The sequence below is a fragment of the Excalfactoria chinensis genome, chromosome 6 (assembly GCF_039878825.1).
Source record: "Excalfactoria chinensis isolate bCotChi1 chromosome 6, bCotChi1.hap2, whole genome shotgun sequence".
NCBI classification, from domain to species: Eukaryota; Metazoa; Chordata; class Aves; order Galliformes; family Phasianidae; genus Excalfactoria; species Excalfactoria chinensis.
In genome coordinates, this window is record NC_092830.1 from 28,144,861 (window position 1) to 28,163,977 (window position 19,117).

Here is a 19,117-nt window from a genome sequence, read left to right on the forward strand (position 1 = left end):
CAGTGAATTCTTGTGGTTTCTTAACTCCCTATTATGTGAAGTTTTAGAGATTTTACTATTTCTTGAATACTCTCTAAAGAATGGTTTCTAGCTTTTACATCTCTTATTCTCCTGATTTGTTTTAGAAACAAAGTCCTAGATGTAAATCAGCACTTTATTTCTTTATACTTGGCCAATAAATTTCCCCAAATCATCACCTAATTAGATTTTCCCTTCTGTACCTATGCACTAAATAGTGCATCATCATCCAATTAGATGAAATGCTCTAATTCTGTGCAATTCAACTGGCAGCCACTGGGCCAAATCCATCCTATGGTTCTTGACTTCCTCACCTTTTCTCTAGAGGGGATGGGAAATAATAATGCAGTGAACAAAGCCCAAACAGGTAGACTCTTCCTCGTTGTGCCATTCTGCAACACTGACCTGGAAAACCAGATAGCTGTTGCTGTTAACACTAAAATAAATGGATATGAATTTTTAGTGAGGTAAGCATCCATTGCTAGTAATGCAAAGGCAGGAGGAACAACTTGAAATCAGACCCTGATGTAAATGAGCAAAACTTAGTTACTAGGATCAGACCATGATTTTAAGACTCTCCTGTCTACATCTGTCTCATGTACTGCAGGACACCAGAGTCATCTTCCTTAGAATTGGCTTGAAGTAGGGCAAGGAGAAAGGTACTCTTCAATTATAGCCTCTGAACTCAGCTCCCTGATATGAGGCACCAAATCTCCCTGATTTACTGCTTCTTTGCTGGTACAGTCTAATAGGATCATGGCTTCCCACTGTGTTAAGATGCATCTCTGGCATCTTATAGTGCTGTGGCCCTGTCAGGATGCTCTGGAGGAGGTCAGGGAGTCATTTACAGCAAGTGTCAAGACAACTCTTCTTAGAGAACATGCTTCTCATTAACCATACAACATAAAATAGCACTGAAACCTTCCTGACATAGACCCAGACAAATCCATAGCTAGATTCACTATGTAATTGCTTCACTCACTTCATGTGCTGTCCTTCATAGACATATCCAGAGCAACCAGCTTCTTAGTCCAGTGCCTGCTGAAAACTGACTTGTTTCAGAGTTACAAGGATTGTAGGCTTCTGTTACTGAGGAATGCCCCAAACGAGATTTGAAACAGGTATACTAATGGCTGTCAACATCTTTACATCTTCAGTAAAGGAAACATGAAGAACTGGGGAAAAGTTAAAGAGTATGGGAACCTTCCCTCATTTATAAAGTATCTTCAGATAATTTTTAATTATTTTTTTTTTTTAAGATAAATTAGTTGAAATTGGAATAACAAATCACACCAACCCATGTATCAATCAGACCAAGATGGTTCAGTCCCAAAGGCTTACTCAGGTGGACTACACCTCTTCTTCTCCATCCTCCCTATTCACAACTGAAGGACAAAACTCTAAAGCAAGGAGGGAGCAACGTCAGATAAATGGGTAAGGTGGTATTCAGTGACAAATTTTAGGATTACATTCAAGGTATTCTTTTACTCCTATCTTTGGGTCTCCCACAATAAACAAATAAGATCAAGAATGCTTTTTTCCCCCTCATAAAATGGAACTATGCCAAATGAAGGTTTTGAGACCAAAGAGCTGTTCTCTAATCCTGAACTGAGTAACAAGTTTTCTCAAGGGACTATTGGGACCAGAGGATCTGATTATTAAAAACTGAGAGGACCAGGGTTTTATCAGTACCCTGCTGCATGACTTCAGTTAATTTTCTCATTCTTGTCCAAAGAAAAAAGATGTATATTTTGGATCTCAGTTTCTTAAGAACCAAGACTTATAATAAATCCGAAGAATCTAAAAGAGCTTTTAACAGCAACAGAAAGAGGATGCTGCAAGTCTTTTTTCTTCCTTTTCTTTCCTTGCTGATTCACGTGGGTCTGGCAGGGCTGTATATATCTGCAAGCCAGAAAGGAATAAAATCCTGATTCCCTGGATAAATCTGAGAGATTTCAGCCTTCACTTGTAGCAAAAAGATAGATCTACCCAAGGGTCAAAGCATCCAGGAACTGTAAGCAGAGGTTTTCATTAAATCCTCTGAAATACCACCGGGATCTTAGGTGAACATTGCAAACAGTGAATATGCTTTTTTCTTGCACCCTGGCTGGACAGGATGTCTAGGGCAACTAGTAGTGACCATGTGCTCTAACATGTTGTTCACTGTCAGTGATGATACTAGCAGCACAAACATGGAATGGACAAAGGAAAGTGATGTTTGCAAATGCGTCCTTCATTCTGGTACTTGGCGGTATTGCTAGCCTGCAGTCCAACTGCATCTTTAGGCTGGCAGCTATGAAACTACCAAAAAATATAAGCAAGCCAGTTACTTAATTCAGATCCCCTGAAATCTGTCATGGATCCCTCCATGATGCACCCATCTGGAATGTGCTCAATTCAACCATTTCTAAGATATGAAAATAATATGTATTTTCCTATTCAATTTTTTAGTACAGTCCAATTCATCAGGTATGGCTTATGTGTTAGATTAAGCAGATTACTTTCTGGCCAGGCTGTCACAATGCCCTTTGATTGGCATTTTTCCTGTCAGCCACCAGCAGTTGCTCTGCCGTGATTAAAAGGTCTTGTTTAGCAATACACAGCATCATCTGAAAACAGCCCAGACACTCTGTCATTTAAATTACTTTAGCCCACCTGGGTAGGTGTGCAAATTTCACCAAGCCAAAATCTGACAAGAAAGTGGGGACAGTTTGCCTGGCTGGCTCCATCCACATGAATATAATGGAGTTTTTAACAGGGCTTTGACACACTTTTTCCCTTGATTTTCAGCTCTTTCAGCTGCTACAGTGAATGCAGTCAGACCTTTTAAAATATATTTTCTAGCCAACTCTGGAAATGAAAAGATATACACTGTATAATTCTACTCTAAAGATTATCTTTCTTTCCTGTTGCTCATAAAAGAAACACATATACAGTCCTATCTACTCATCTGTCCTCCCAACCGCTTACAGGTTTATCTATTTCTCCCTTTCAGTGTGTATGCATATCTTTGTATTGTCTGAGTTAAAGGGTTGGTTAGCTGTTTTTTGGGTTTTTTTAAACGATATTTGCACTCATTTTCTCCACTCTCCCATACCCAGAAAAACACAAGATGGAGTGGAGACACAGCAACATCTTCTCCCAAACTGACATATCTCCCATTAAGTCATTGGGGAACCGTTAGTATCATGGGCACACAATCCTTTGAAGCCACTGGTCATGAATATTTGGATTTGCAAGTTACAAGGTATCACTGCTGAACTTTGACTGGATGACAAGACCACTTAGAGCAGGAAAAAAGTAAAGCAGTTCCTAATATGATTGATTCAGCAATTGTGTTTGCATTCACTGCAAACCACAGCCTTTGCCAGCAACATTCCAGGAATGTATGCAGAAAATCAACAAAGATTATAAAAACAAACTCAGAAGCATTTAGATAAAACATTATTTATCAAACCTCTATTCCATTCTCTTCCCCTAATACCGATCACATTAGTAAGTACTATGCTATCAACATTAAATCATATACATTAACTTGCTGTTTACTTGCTGAACTAACATTACTTTAGAACACTCCTTCCTAGCAATTAGAGTATTTTCACGCAGCACAGTTCCAGAATAACCAAGCACCTTGTTAACTTTCATGTATTTTTCTGTCGCAGTACATTTAACACCAAAATAACAAGAACCAACCAAAGAAATAACTCTATGTCAGGCACATAGAGTTGAGTGCGTAATGCTTTTCTCAGTATACCACATTCGCATATTTAGATTATGCAGAGAGACATGTGATAAGATACCCTAACTACAGCAACTATTAGAAATGACAATTTTACTATAGCCCTTCACTAAAGACTGCCCAACACACTTAATTTTAAAGGTTTATCTGCTCATCTCTTTCTCACACTCCAGATACATTTCTCCATAATCTCTTTCATCACACCTGCAGATGTCAGAGCATCACTTACAGTGGAGGATAGAAGAACAAAAAAAGGGGATGAGTGCTGAAGGAACAAAGACCCCATTTTCATGTTAATGACTCCATTTAATGAAATAGATGACGGAAGAACACAAAACACCTGTAAGCTACAAAGAGCAGAGCAAAGAGCAGAGTTCTACATAGAGCTTTTTCTCATAGCTATGCAGTAGGCATTGGCAGATTACTTTAATGATCTTCAGAGATCTAAATTTCTCTTGAGTGGTAGTAGGAGAGAATGTTTCACAGAGCAACCAGAAGTAAGTGAACGGAAAAGAAAACTCTTCTGGAAACAGACATAAGATGTTAAATGTTTCTCTGGCAGCACTTGCAGCAGTCTTTCCAAAACTAAAACTACCCTACAAAGAGAGACATCTGTAGCTCCATCGGGAGATCAGAGCCTCATCCAGCCTGATCTCACATGTCTCCAGGGATGGGGAATCCGCCACCTTTCTAGACAACTTGTACCAGTGCCTCATCATCTTTACTATAAAAATCTTCTTCCTTACATCCAATCTAAATGTCTCCTTATTCTGTCACAACAGGTCCCATTAAGATGTCTGTCCTCTTATTTCCTAGCCCCCCCTTCTCTAGATACCCTCAGGTCTCCCTAGTGCCTCCTCTTCTCCAGGCAGAACAGCCCCAAGCTCTCTCAGCCCGCCCTCATAGGGGAGGTGTTCCATCCCTTGGATCATCTTCATGGTCTTACTCTGGACGGAGTGACCCACAAACTAACTAGTAAACCATTATAACAGACTAAAATGCAAACAAAACTATCAGCAAGAAATCAAGAGAATGCATCTTTGCATCGACTATTCAAATTCTTTTAGACGGAACACCCTCCAGATGTTCCTTCCTTCCAGTAAATGAAGCCTTTCTTAGATACTGGAATATAACCATCATTCTCAGAACAATACAGCATGTCCTCGTGGTTCCCTTCAAATCCATTTGATTTAGAAAAAGCATCAGGAACAGAAGAGTCCCAGTAGGCTTATTTCCTTGGAAATTTGTGACTCTGAGATATTTTCTTTTACTCTTCATTTCTGTACTCAAAAATAACTGGAAGCCAGTTTGATTAAACTCTGCATATCTGCATTTCTCAAAAAATAAATATGAGGCACCGAGTCACGCTCTACCAAACCTATTTAAGAGCTCTGGCTATGTAGATATTGCTGAAGAATTCTGAATTTCAACTACTCATCTGCACCCTCTCATGACCCAGTTCCCTTTCATTTTCTGTGCATGGAAGGTCAGCATTTACTACACTATGACTGCAAAGTGCTGCCCTTCTGATTCACAACTTCGGTGACTACTGCACAGAAAAACCACGTTGCTCTCAATAACATATTTGTTTTCTATTGTGGATGTTTACGAGGCCTGAAAATTACCATATAATTGGAGCTGGTTTTATTTTCCAAGGCAATGATGACCCCAGTAAATAATCCAGAACAAGATATAACACTGTCTCTGTAAGCCACATCATTTTTAATTTTGATAGTAGAATTATAGTTTAGTTTACACTGAGGTATATTATCTAAGGGACATTTTGTTCAAGGTGAAAATACAGAGTTGCAGTTTCATGTTTTGTTTATGGCCATAGGGAATTAGATGGGTGGTTGGAACATCTTTTCATCTATTCAGCTTCTTGTTTGCCTTTGAAGCTCCAGGTCTTCTCTTATTTGTAAGGTTCTAAGAGGCCTTCAAAGTCTGAGCTTTACAAAAAGGAAAAAATGATCATTTTCATCATTATTCTTATTTCAGGCATCTATCGCTCAATTTATGATAAACCATTACTGTAAGTAACGATGGGAAACTTCAAAAGGTTCATAGTAAAGTGTGGGACATAGAGATCCAGGAACAGGGACAGTCATTCCCCTTCTATCCTCCTCTGACCTTCTTCAGCCAGCACAATCTTGTTTGCTCAACAAATGGATCATCCAGTTTCTAGGACTTCCCACTTTTATTAGCCCAGAAATACCAAAACATGCAGATGGGCTGTGTTTGTATCTGATATTTAGAAACCCTGTTAGCAGCCCCATAGGAATAAAATAAGGGTGACATAAATACATGTATACAAACACAGAAATTCAAGCCAAAGTTTAAAATGGATTTGAGCTTGCAAAAGCCTCAGCTAATACAGATTCTGAGAAAGAATTAGAAGTCAGGAGCAGCAAACAAAATCTTCGGTCTATATTCTTTGCAAACCAAATATTAATTCAGCTTTGAAGTAAATTTGACCTAGGGCTCATACTTCTCTCTGAAATTAAAAGAAAATATTTGACCAAACCATTCCTAAGTCTTAGTACATTCAAAACCTAAGGAACAGGCACAAACTTATGGTTTAATGGTCACCTATTGGGATTTCACTTTAATTATCTGATTCATCTCATTCTGATGACAAAATGACTATTTTATCCAAAGATTCTATTTTAAAGTCCAGATTCATTGGACAAGAACCAACATCTGCTCACAGGTGAACTTCCACCTCCAGACAGAGCTGGCAAGAACTCCTGAAGATTGATGTCAGTGCAAGCAAGAAGAAGAATAAGAATAAATACAAACAATTAATCTTCAGTTTTGGCTTAGTCTAAGACAACCATATTTGCAAGAAAGTAGAACAGTGTCTCCTCAATTCCTCAACTTTCACCCATATGTGCAGCGAAGATTAGAGCTTGTACCAGTGACAAAGAGCTATGAAATTTCTTTCAAGTAACCTTGGCACCAAACTCCCAAATGTTTCACCACTGCTGTAACTGACTGACATTCTAAGATTCAGTAACAGGACTTAAACAATACACTGATCCACAAAGCTTGAACTCAGACTGGAAATCTTGTCACAGCAGCCTAGAAGCAATATTACAAAGTGATTCAAGCTCATAGTAAAGAACTGTGTGTGCCTACTTCGGTGGTCATTAGCTTGATCATTTTCAGGGATTGAACTAGATCTAACAGCAGTTAAAAGCATAACATCAGTCACTGCAGCTGGTGATGTTCACTGTCACCCATGGCAGAAAAGCTATTGTCTTCTGAGACTTTCAAGACTTACTCTGAGTACCAAGCTTACACTGAATTTACTTAAGTTGCAACCCAAAATGTTCACAGGAAATTGCAGAACTCTCCCCTCCTCAATCAATGCTTTCTTCAGACTCAGAATATTTCAGTTGTGCATCATCCTTAGATCAAAGACCCTACTTTCAAGTGCTATTCAAACATAGAACAGCAGGAATAATGCCTCTTTCATGCCAGTTCAAAGTTAATCCCAACAACAAGAGACTAATAGTGATGTAGAATGCACTCAGCCACACTGCTTTCAAGCTTTCATTTCAAGATGTCTGTTCATACGGGGAATGGGAACATGTCTGGGAAAAGAGGAAGAGATTTTTGTTCTTACCAGTAGAACCTGTTTGGTGCAACTCCTTCATGAAGAAGCAGCCATCTTCTGCCAAACTCCACTGAGCTGAATAACTGGGGGAAAAAAAAAACAAAAAAAAAACCAGTCAAGAACCACAGTAAAGCTCAACAGCAATAGAGAAATCAGTCTGGAGGTCTGAAGAAATCCTCTGAAACAGGAAGCCCAGGTTTTTCTTCCTCCAGTCTCAAAAGGATGTGTCTGGGACAGCTGAAAAGCATCTGCAGTGATTTTTAGGGATTTTTAGGTGAGCTGAACAACATGGGACACAACTGCAGTTACCTCAGGGATCACAATATACTGAAAACTCACTATCTAGTTCATTGTGGCACTCTCAGGTGACAAAATAACACAGTGAGAGAAAGCTTCCTGTTATGTTAAAGCTGTGATGGACACCAGATGTAGAACATAATGCAGAACTTTGATATCCTAACTTTGCTCTGACAACAGATACACAGACTTGCCTGCCTTAATATTGCATCAGAAGGTCAATCTCTTCCTAGTTACCAGTCACCACCTTCAGAGAAGTTTTGCAATGAGGAACACAAGAAGTGTCCTAATACATCCAGATTTTGCATGCAGGACCGGTTGAGTTGAAATAGCACAAATAATTGTACCATGGAAACCTGTAATTCTCACTTTGCTCCTGCAAGCAATGTGACACAACCTTCTACCCTGATTACACAAACAATAACCAAATACATCAATCACATCAGAAAAACTTTCAACAATAAATACCAAGTAAGACTGAGAAAGGTCATCAAAAAAAAGGGAAAATACAGGTATTATAAATACTTGGTATGTCTTTGTGGAATAATATACAAATGTGACTTTTATAGAGCACTTACAAACAGCTGCTCTCTATAAATGCTACCATCGGATAATTCTCAGAAGAATAGCACAGAATCATTTGGGTTCTGGTTCTCTTTGCTTTATTTTACTTCACTTTTTTTTCATATAGAAACACAGAGAGGCAATCAGCCCTAATTTTTTCTTGCCAACTCATTCCATTTTCTCTCCTCCTCTGACAGAAATGGTCAATTTCTTTTGTAAAAGGAGTTGTTGAACCCTTTTCTTGACTTCAGATTAGAGATTTTGCTAAAAATGCAAGCAATCTGAATCTTTATGTGCAATTTTTGATGGACTTTTTTGGAACACGTAGTGGCACTGGCTTGGGATAAGGCAAGGATGGAAGCCCGAGAGAATCACTGAGGAGACAAGCTGATATTAAGGCTTTGGGTTAACCAGAAAGATGATCTGAATGCATTTTAAACTACTTTTTATTCTGCATTACACTGCCATCACAAATCACTACATCCCTCGGGTTCCCCTCTTTAAAACCTTGGAATAACATGGAAAAACTAATAACATCTGTAACAGCTGTTTGATCAAGAGTATAATGTGCATACGTTGAAACCTACTATAAAGCATTAAAGATGGTTATCCGCCTCTTTTTTCTTATCCCATTTTCTTCTTGAATATTGCCAAAGAAGAGACAGGGGAGAAAAGGAGAGGGAATAGAAAATAACCAGGTCAGGCAAAGGTAACACAGTTTAGCTCTTCAAATGAAACTGCATAATAACCTTTTGATATTTCAGTGTTGAAACTCTTACTTTTCATTAACTATAAATATATTTTTATTTGAAACATTAAGATTCACTAACCCTAACAATAACAGAAGAAAACTCATTTATCCTCTAGAACACTTAACAGTACATTGTTAAAAGTGCTCTACGATCACCTGATCAAGAGTATTACTATTACTGGATGCATTTATTCCTCCTTCACATCCAAAGACCATTTCTAGATCTGCCTTCATGATTGCATAGTACAAACTAATATAAGATCACTATGTTATTGTTATCTGTCTTACCAATACCAATATTTCCCTTTTATGGCAAAGTGGTTTCTTTCATGCCAAGTAATGAGTCATCATGCTATAAAGTAATTTAAACTTTAATAAAGTTGATATTGGCTCACAGTAAAACCTCCTTTAATTAAGAACAAAGATCGATATGAAAATCTCAGTAAACACTTCTGCGTTTCCAGACCTGGTATATGTGGGATGCAAGATTTCCAGGGACACTGATGCTTTCTGACAGCTGGCACCATCACAGTAAGTGCTCTTTTCCCCCCTTATATCCCGCACCATACTCCCTTCTCTAGTTCTCTTGGGGACAACTTTCAGAAAGTTGCCACCTTTTAGAATTTGTCATTGATAGTAATGATATCCTAAAATAATTTATCATGGCCAGCAGAAGCTTTATTTGTTCTTGTACAGCATCCTCCTTCATGCCTACAACCTCAGTGCAGTACCAAGTTGTTGAACATTCCCACCACTCCAGCTCCCCCCGGCTCTTTCAGCAGAAGTATTTGGAGGGGCTGTTCATTTGGCACATCTGTGATTTCTGTGGCAGAGAGGAGCACTGATGATGCACTGTACACAGGAAACCTGCTTTTTCTTACTGTGTGCCCTGAACAAGAGATGTGAGTCAGGTAAAAAGGAGAGAAATGCTAGACTTGTGATTGTTTCAAAGGGAGGAAATAGATACAGCAATTCTACTATGTCAGTATTTTCTTCTCATAATAGAAGTCAGTGCCCAGTGAGCTGGGAGAAGTATATGAGAAAACGAAAGAGCTCTCACAGGGAAATATCAGATCCCTGGGAATTCATGCCCAAAGCTCTTATTGTCTTTGATGAGACACTTGAATAACCAGACTTAAGAAGCTTTTACTCCTTTGCCGTTATCTCAGTACCAATCTCAGCCTTCACTGATTCACAGCAGCACCAATGTACTCTGAGAAAAAGGGGAATTCCCCGTATTAAGTACCAACCCCAACAAAAGGGAAAATGTACTTTACATTAAGGATATTTTTTTCCAGATATTTAAGTATCACTCAGCTTAGCCTGAGTTTATTTAGTTAGCCCAGGAGAAGAAAAAAAAACAAATATTTGGAGGCTGAGTTTTTGTCAAGTATCAGATAGGATACAGCAGGGAATATTTTTTCCCCATTTAGCAATTATAGTGCTTGTATGTATATTTTTTAAACCCAACATCATATTTTGTTGTCGTTATAAAAGCTCTTTCTCTCCTGGGATGATTTCTGACAGGCTCATGTGTGCAGTCCCTTCAGAGATGACATTTTATTTTCTTTGGCAAGCACTGCTGTCTGATGACAATATTCATTAGGAGACAGAAATTAGATAATGTTCTCTGCTACAACTCTTATTTCAACCGCAAATAAAAAGTGAACCTACTACAATTTCAGTGTATGTTTTCAGCTCGGGGCCAAGTAGTGATCTGACGCTTCTGTTTTCACTAAGACAAAACCATTATAAAGTACAAATCTTATATTGATCTCTCAGATTTGACCCTTCTTCATTGGGGAATAAAACTCTCCTTACTTCCTCTTCTCTTTCGTAGTTGTACCTCCTACACACGTTCTCTTGCAGTCAAATTTCTAAGCTCTTTACAGCAGAAATCATATATTGTGGAATGCACTTACACAACATAAAGATTCCTGGAGCTCTCATTAGCTATAATAATACATGGAAATTGTAAGTGAAGGTATGTGTAAGGAAAAGGTTTCCCTATAATAGGTACTTCTGTAAAAGGTTTCTCTATTCAGAATGGTGAAAATTAGACTGTTTTCTCATATTGTCCTATATTATTTCTAATATATTTTTTCAGCCACCAAGCAGCTTATCAGCCTACGAGTTCAGGCAAATCTGCATACATTTCCTTACCTCAAACATATTACAAAAATAACCATCCTTACACTAAAGTGAATCAAAGCAAATCTATAAAATTAATTTTCTTAAAAATTGTGGAAATCAGCCATTGTCTAGCTGAACACATGGCAAAAGCAATAAGGGCCCATTCAAACCAGGGAACATCTGTTCTAACGGAAACCTTAAATAAAAAAAAGACAGCTCCAGAGTTGGCAAAGCCGGTGTTCGGGGTGTATGAATTTCATCCAGGTAATGAATCATTTTCTTTACTGTCAGATTACAGAGGAATTACTGAATTAGATTAGAATGAAGTTCAATTTCACTACCATCTCTTTTTAGAAACAGCCTTCAGCAGATGCTTGGAAAACCAAAATACTGGCATATTCAGAAACTGTATATTCAACAGTTCCTCTAAACATGTTCTAAAGCTCCATCAATCGTTGGCTCAGGGACTTTCTAAGTGAGAGTTTGTATCTGTCTTTAATATTTCTCAATACTTTTTCTCTTTAAGTTCTTCTCTTCTCTGTATTCTTTTCTATTCTTCCAGCATCCAGAAAATATTGTGGTAAGCACGGAGCTCCACTACCTAACACTGCATGAAGAATCACCATTTCTTGCTTGCTTTGAGTCTGTTGTGGGAGTCTCAAGTACAAAAAAACATCAGTCTTTCCCCCACATTTATGGAGTTAAAACAAATCATGCTAACTGAGGAGTCATCTCTTTCCCAAATCTTCCAGCAGACTTAACTGGCTTTGTATTTCCTTGTACTACTTTGCATGTCATCTAAAAACTACAAAATATGTAGCTAAAATATGAGATTTGAAGGGAAATGTTTTCTAGGCATTAAACAAATGTGATTTGTGTTGATGATTGTATTAGATTCTAACCTACACGACCCAACTTGTCTATTTAGATCTGATAGAATTACTAAGTTGAAAACTTCTGACACTAACTCACATCTTTAGCACAAACACAATAAGCTGTTAGCAGTTTCATGAAGCACTACATCTGGATGAGCTTGGGAGGCACACTTTAACAAAACTGTATTCTAAAACACCCATTTCCCTCATGAACACTGAATTTTCCCAGCCAAAAACATGGCCCTAATGAAGTGGTTGAATTAAGTTCATTTGGCTGTTAAACCTGATGGTTAACAAAGCACATCATCAAACAGATGTCACCAACAAATGCAATTTTGTATTAAGAAGCTCTTATCCCCAACAACTAGCAATGAGTTCTGTGCTTCCCAGAGCTGCCTTTATGCTCACTGAACTCATCATACCAAAGACACTAAAAGTGATCTATTTATCATCCAAGACATCAAAGAAACAGTTACTCATTTAACATCTGACTCTGAAAAGTCAGGCTGCATATACCAGGTACTGCGAATCTGACTGACCCACCAGATCTGGTAAAATATCATTTGAAGGGTCATTATATCAGTCAAGACCCATCATCTATTCTCAGCAAAATTTTCCCAGTCAAAGCTTTTAACAAGCATGGAGTCCCTCACGGCCTCCAATTCATTTTACCACCTACACAATATAGCTGCAGATTTGACTGACTCATGGTGACCACAATGTTTCATCATTCAGCATTTAAACTAATTGATGAAACATTTATTTTTGATTATTCTTCACACACTGATCTTAAATCATATTATAGATAGACGTTCTTCCTCTAGTGATGAGGATATTCAATTTTGTGCAATGATTTAATTTTATGGGGAGAAAAAAAACAACAGCAAAAAAAAACATACAAGGAAATCTGGAATCTGGCTGAGGAAAATGTGATTTAAATTGCATGCTGGAAGAGATACAAAGGAAATAATTTGAGCAAGATAATAGTTCCCATTAATTTTCTTAAGGCATTTACCATCACCACGTTACAACGGAACACAGCTCAAGATTTAACTTGATTTGGTGATTGGATTTACCAACTTCAATATTCTTGTATTCACAAAAGGAAAAGGTCTCTTTTTCTCACCCTTACCATACATGGAAGTTCCAATTATTCCTCCTTGACAGAGATCTGACCAAGGCAATTCAACTCAACATTCACCTCTAGAACACGCACCTGGAAAACTAGCTCAGCTAGTTTTGAGAGACTTGGGTTTGCTTCAAATTCACCACCGATTTCCTTAGAAGTTTCTTACTGGTCAGTCCTTCTAACCTTATTTCTTCACATATGCTGACCGTTTGCCTCTTAAATTTCCTGGTATTTCTATGAGTTGATCAAAACTTGACCTGAACACGGTGTTTCACCTTAATCCCTTAAATCCCATAGACTGACAAAAGAAACAGAGCATTTGAAACACGATTTCTGTAATGATGGACCACGTGAACATCTCAGAGATCACTTCTTCTTTGAGTTTAGTACTTTTTAAAAATTTAGTTCACTTTTACCAAAGAACGCAACATCAAAAAACACCATTTAATCACTGTCAACCTGGGTAAAAACAGCTTTCTGAAGACACAACAATGTAATCTGAAATAAGTACAGTGAAGTCCCTCCTTTTATCCTTATTCATTTGAACTGAATAAGTTTATTACTGACAGAATGTACTTTACTACAAGCGCAGGTGTATTTTAAGTGATTCTACATTCATTATTCTCATTGTTCATAGAGGCATTATTCAAATAGCATTCATCTGTGAAACAGTACATTTGGAAGTAATCTACAACATTCAGGAAAGTGAAGAGCAATAGCATGGATTCCATATGGATTGCAGCAATTCAGCATTGTGCTTCAATTTACGACCCTAGAAGAACAATCAAGCTTGAATTCTTTTTCTTCATATGCAGTCTGCAGAAAACAATGGGGTTTGTGCATCAAGTAAAAATGTAAGATTGAACATGTTTATGTAGGTATATTAAGTAGTTCTTTATGGTCTTAAATCTTCAGCAGGATCTACCTGCTACATCAAAGATGATCATAATGAGAGAGGTTTCCACACTGGCACAGCAGATATCTCCGTCAGTGTGAAGGAGCAATGTGCTTAATGCATACATGTTCTAAACGGGTAACCATATCAGCTGGTGTTCTGGCCTTATGGAAGCAAGTAGCTATATTAGCATGATGTTTCTAGTGCACTCCATTTATATACTAAACACGTAGCAGGAAACACAATTTTACCAGCAGATACTTAAAGGAATCCTCCTAGCACATATATCTTAAGGCCAGAAAGAAGTACTGGTGTCATCAGTCTGTTCTCATCTAAACAGATGCTGCAGAATCTTAGTCACTAATTCAAGCAGTAGAGAGAATTATTTAAGCTGACAACCAATGGCTGAGCTAGATTTTATCTTCTGGAGAGACATACAGTCTCAATGTTTGAATCTTCTGGAAAGCCATCATAACTGAGTTCCAAGGGATGATGAATTTACTACTCCGCTTGGTAAGTTATCCTCAAGGTTAATTTCTTTCTCTGTTAACAGCTCTAATATTTCTGCAACAGGAATCTCTGCAACAGAGCATCCTGCATGTGCTTTTTGTTATGCTGAGAAATTATTAGGTATGTTCATGACTGTTTAGGTGACTAAAGTAAGGAAATACTTTATCAACTAAAAGATATACCCTCTTAGAATGAGAACAGAAGAGAAAAGGCTTTGATTAAACAGAATTCAGGGCAAAGCACTGGAACTGTCATGCACACACACACAGCCTTGCATTTTTACTACACTAGAACCTATGGCTCCACATGAATTCAGTGCTGACAAGTGCTTTGCATAATAAGAAAATGGAGACACATAGGAGCATGCATTCAAAACAAATGACTGTTTGAAAAGAGAGAAGAGAATCATCTACAGAAAACTGAAGGAAGTTACTCAAAGCCATAGAGATCAGTGCTAGACCCAGTGACAGCAATCACATTTCTTTACTCTTAGTCCAGTGCACTGTCGGATTCTGAAGAGGAAAAAACAAGAAATTTTCATGGAAGTAGGAAAATGAGACTCACGTAGCGCAAAAAAAATTTGCAGAGTAACAAATATGCAGCCAGGAAACCCAAAGCAGTAAACGAACAACTTCTGTAGGGGTACAGAGGGTTCATGCATATACAGATGGATAAGCAAGGACGTATTAATTTGCTTAAAAATAAGTGAGTCAGTAGTAGAGCACTGTGATTACCGCTCAGGAGTCCTTCTTTCTGTTTCACTGATCACACTTGTGCCCAGATATGAATCTTTCTTTCCGGACAGACAGACTTTTGCTGGGCTCCACCAGTTGATTTTTTTCCTATCTTTGGACTTCTTTTTTTTTTCTCCTGGTGATTAGGGAAGCATCACCTTTTTCTTTTTCTTTTTTTTTTTTTTTTTTTATATACCACATTTTAAGCTCTACACTTCAAACTCACTTAATACATCATACTTAGTGAGGTGTAAAAGACTGATGTGCTCACAAGGAAACCCTTTTTTATGTCACAGTTTGTGCACTGGCTCATGACCAGTTGAAGATTCAGTCTGACTGTATTAGTTTTCTTACTGAGGCAATGCTAAGGAACTGACCATGAGAGGAAAGAAAGAAAAATTCTATCAAACTAACAGTCAGATGACTCGTTTTAGTGTCCCTTCCTTGTTCATCTTCAGTACACTGATTGCCACCAAATGCTAATCAGTTGTCCTAGAGATAACAAGAAAAGAACTGTGTGCAAGATGCGTGGTCAGAATGCCCAGCAGGTGTCTGTGCTTAAGGAATCTCACGAAGAGTATGAAAAGTTTCATCTACAAACACGGATATTTTTGTGCTTGTTTACAATCATAAGCTCATGGATTTTGTATTCAATGACTGCTACCAGTGAGATAGAGAAGGTGTAAAAAGGAACAGAATAAATTAGGCTGAAAGTAAAACCTCTGAAAGTCTCTGATTTGATCACGTTCCAGGTAAAATAATTCTCAAGGTTAGATCTTAATGAACTGAAACTAGAGGCTTTGTAACTCAGAAGTGCGTCTAAAATAGTCCATCAGAACCTGAGGAGCCAATACTGGTTGCACCTATAGCAGATATTCTACTGGCAGACATTAGCCCAAATGCATGGATAGAAGGGGCAGAAGAAGTTAGCCTAAGTACCTCATCTAGGCAGATGGATCCTTTCTTGCTTTAAACACACATGAAATGTCACAGAGAGTTTTGCTGTAAATAAAATGGCTTTGGTGCCACTTAATATAATTCACAAACTGACTACCTCCTGGACAAATACTACCTCAAAATTGAAAAGACACAAAAAGGAGAAAAAGAAAACACAAACAACACTACACAAGTAATGTCTTCCCCACCAACCTTAATAACAACAACAACAAAAGTAGTGTTTGAGAATGGTTTTAAAGGCTTTTGTCCAACAACAAGTGGATTTTCAGTATATTGAGTGGGTAGGGGACTTTCCTGTGTACATTTTAATGCAATTTCATTGGGATTTGATGAGGCCTTGAACAATGACCCAATATTGGAAACAAGACAGACTATGAGCTGCAGGATTCTCCCTTTTTCAAAGGATTAAGAGGGAGAGTGGATGGGAAAAGGGTCTGGGGCATCCTTTATTTTCTCTGGAATCTGTCCTATTTAAAGGTTTGAGTGAAGAAAGCCTCTATAATTTCACCTTTCAGCAGCTGCTGACCTTGACTCCTTTACTGTGGAAGAAGCACTGAGGAAGATGGCATGATTGGATGACTGAAGATACATTGTTCCAGTACCAGCAAAATCCCAAATTACTGAACTTCAGCACTTTAAATATACAGCCAACCATCAGTTGTCCCTAACCCACTGCTCTCCACTGTGACACACTTACACAAAGTTAATGAAGGTAGATGGATGGAATCAGATTCTTGGGAAAGGCTAAGAGGAAAAAAGATGAAAAAATGAAAGAGAAGAAAAAGGAAACAAATGCCTCTTCGTTTCCTGGTTTTGTGTAGGCAGAGCTCCTTTAGCGTGCCTTGCCTTTCAAGAGTTCATTTAAAATGAGAGAGGATGAGCAATGAGAATAACTCCATTTTAAATCTGGATTCTTTTTTTCAGCCTCTGTTGCTGCCTTTCAGTTCTTGAGTGCCTTTGCACATTTACTCCTGAGATGGATAATTACAACCTTGCATTTCACCCATCTGACTTGTGTTTTCCACTTTCACCCATACTTCATCTCTCCAAATAGCTCTGTTATTCATGGCTGATTACCCACCATTCCTCTACCTGTCTGACCCATCTGAATAGCAGAAGATGTCTCCACGTGAAGTAGAGGCTCTTACATCCCACCTTCTGATTGCACAGCAAACCACTTTTGAAGATTACATAGTAATGCATAACTAATACTCCCACAAAATACAGCCCTCATCTTACAGGCAAGCTGATTAAACCCATGAGAGCTCACACGTACAAGACCTCCAACAAGTTTTTACCTCACAAGCAATGCTTTACAGCATTGAAGTTTCCTCCTGATCTGTAACTCCTCTTACATAGAAAATAGAGAAGCGTGCAGTAGTTCTGCAATTATGTGGTAAGAATCAGCCATGTAACAACTGTACTTTCAGCCAGAACAATGAATGCAATCATGAAGCAATTAGTGCAGGCGGCAGATGGTTTACTGCTCTTTTTTTTTTTTACTCAAGACTGGCAGGAAAAACTCATGACTGAATAAGGGACTGGCCTGTCAGCAATGGTAATTCAAGTCTGCCGCCCAACGCAGACACGGAGGAGAGATGTGAACAAAAGAACCAAGTCACTGAAGCTTAATGAGTTATGGCTCATCAGTTGAACTCCAGTAATTAACAACATTCACTTGCAAACAACACGCAAGAAACTGGGTTGTAAAATGATTTCAGTTAACACAGACTTCCCTGCCATTTAGTAAATCTCTATTCAACCAAACAAAAAAGATCTGTAATGCTTATCATAGTGATAGACTCAAGCAGGCTGTAAAGAGACTGAGATGATGCTTTGTGACCCATTTCCTGTTCATCACAATTGAGCAATAAGAGGCATGCCCTACTTGTTGAATTTGCCCTCAATCAGTCCTAAACTATTTGAAGCACTCCTGAGAGTCAAACAGTTCATTCCCAATTTGATTCCTGCCTCTTCAGCAGTTGCTCAATTCACCACCTGACTTCCCTGGTCCCACCTGCTTCAATGACAAGATGCAAATGATGCAATGAGAACTTTGTTTGCCTGAACGATGTAAACATGCTTTCTAATTGACTCTTAACTTCCTCCTGACTGCCAAGAGCAATATAAAATGATTGTGAAACCTCTACAGCCTCTTCATTTCCATGCATGGCATCTAAGTCCATGATATGATAATGCCAATTTCTTACCATTCAGATAGGTTTCCTCTGCTTTCTCAAGTAATCCTTGATCAGTGCACAAACACTGCCTGAAATCCAAAGAGTAATGGTTCTCTTTCCTTAAATACAGTCTTAACAAAAGAACACAAACTAGCAAACTGCAACATCATTTGTTCCAATCTGCCCAACAGTTCCCACTGCAGCTACCTTGACAGTCGCAGGACTACACAATTACTCTGAGAGTATTCTGCCTCTGGCTATAAGAGAATGAAACCAATGGGAGCCATTTACACTTAGGCATGGACAGAATTTGACCCTTAGTTTGAGTTATATTTCATTAAGTCCAAGCTGAACAATACTCCTCCTTTTTTGGTTACTCTCTGTGGTGCAAGTACACCGAACTCAGAAAGTATTTCCATTAGGCTTTGAAGTGGAAAACAAGCCTGTGACTCACACCTATATGGAGGACTTCTAAAATTCTACTTCAGAGTTCACTGATATATAGACTTTTTCTACATGATTTTCTTCTTGCAGCTAAAATACTGTATTCCCAATGGTTATCCAATTTGCTAATCAATGCCCTAACACAAAGAGAGTTTACCATACAACCTGCATCCTCTCACCAAAAGCACCATATGCACACATCTCACACACGCTCCACAAATTCAGGTAAAAACACAAAAGGCAGCTTTATTTCTACATCCAGTTTGGGTTTT

At 38.3% G+C, this 19,117-nt stretch overlaps 1 protein-coding gene across 3 annotated transcripts in view; it reads right to left on the bottom strand.

The window, feature by feature from the left end:
- Positions 1-19,117, bottom strand: part of LOC140253836 (VPS10 domain-containing receptor SorCS1-like) — a 271,593-nt gene that overhangs the window by 85,742 nt on the left and 166,734 nt on the right. For all 3 annotated transcript variants that reach the window (XM_072339820.1, XM_072339819.1, XM_072339821.1), the window contains exon 5: positions 7,386-7,459. In XM_072339820.1, the coding sequence (XP_072195921.1) occupies positions 7,386-7,459 (74 nt within the window). The remainder of the gene's footprint in view (positions 1-7,385; positions 7,460-19,117) is intronic.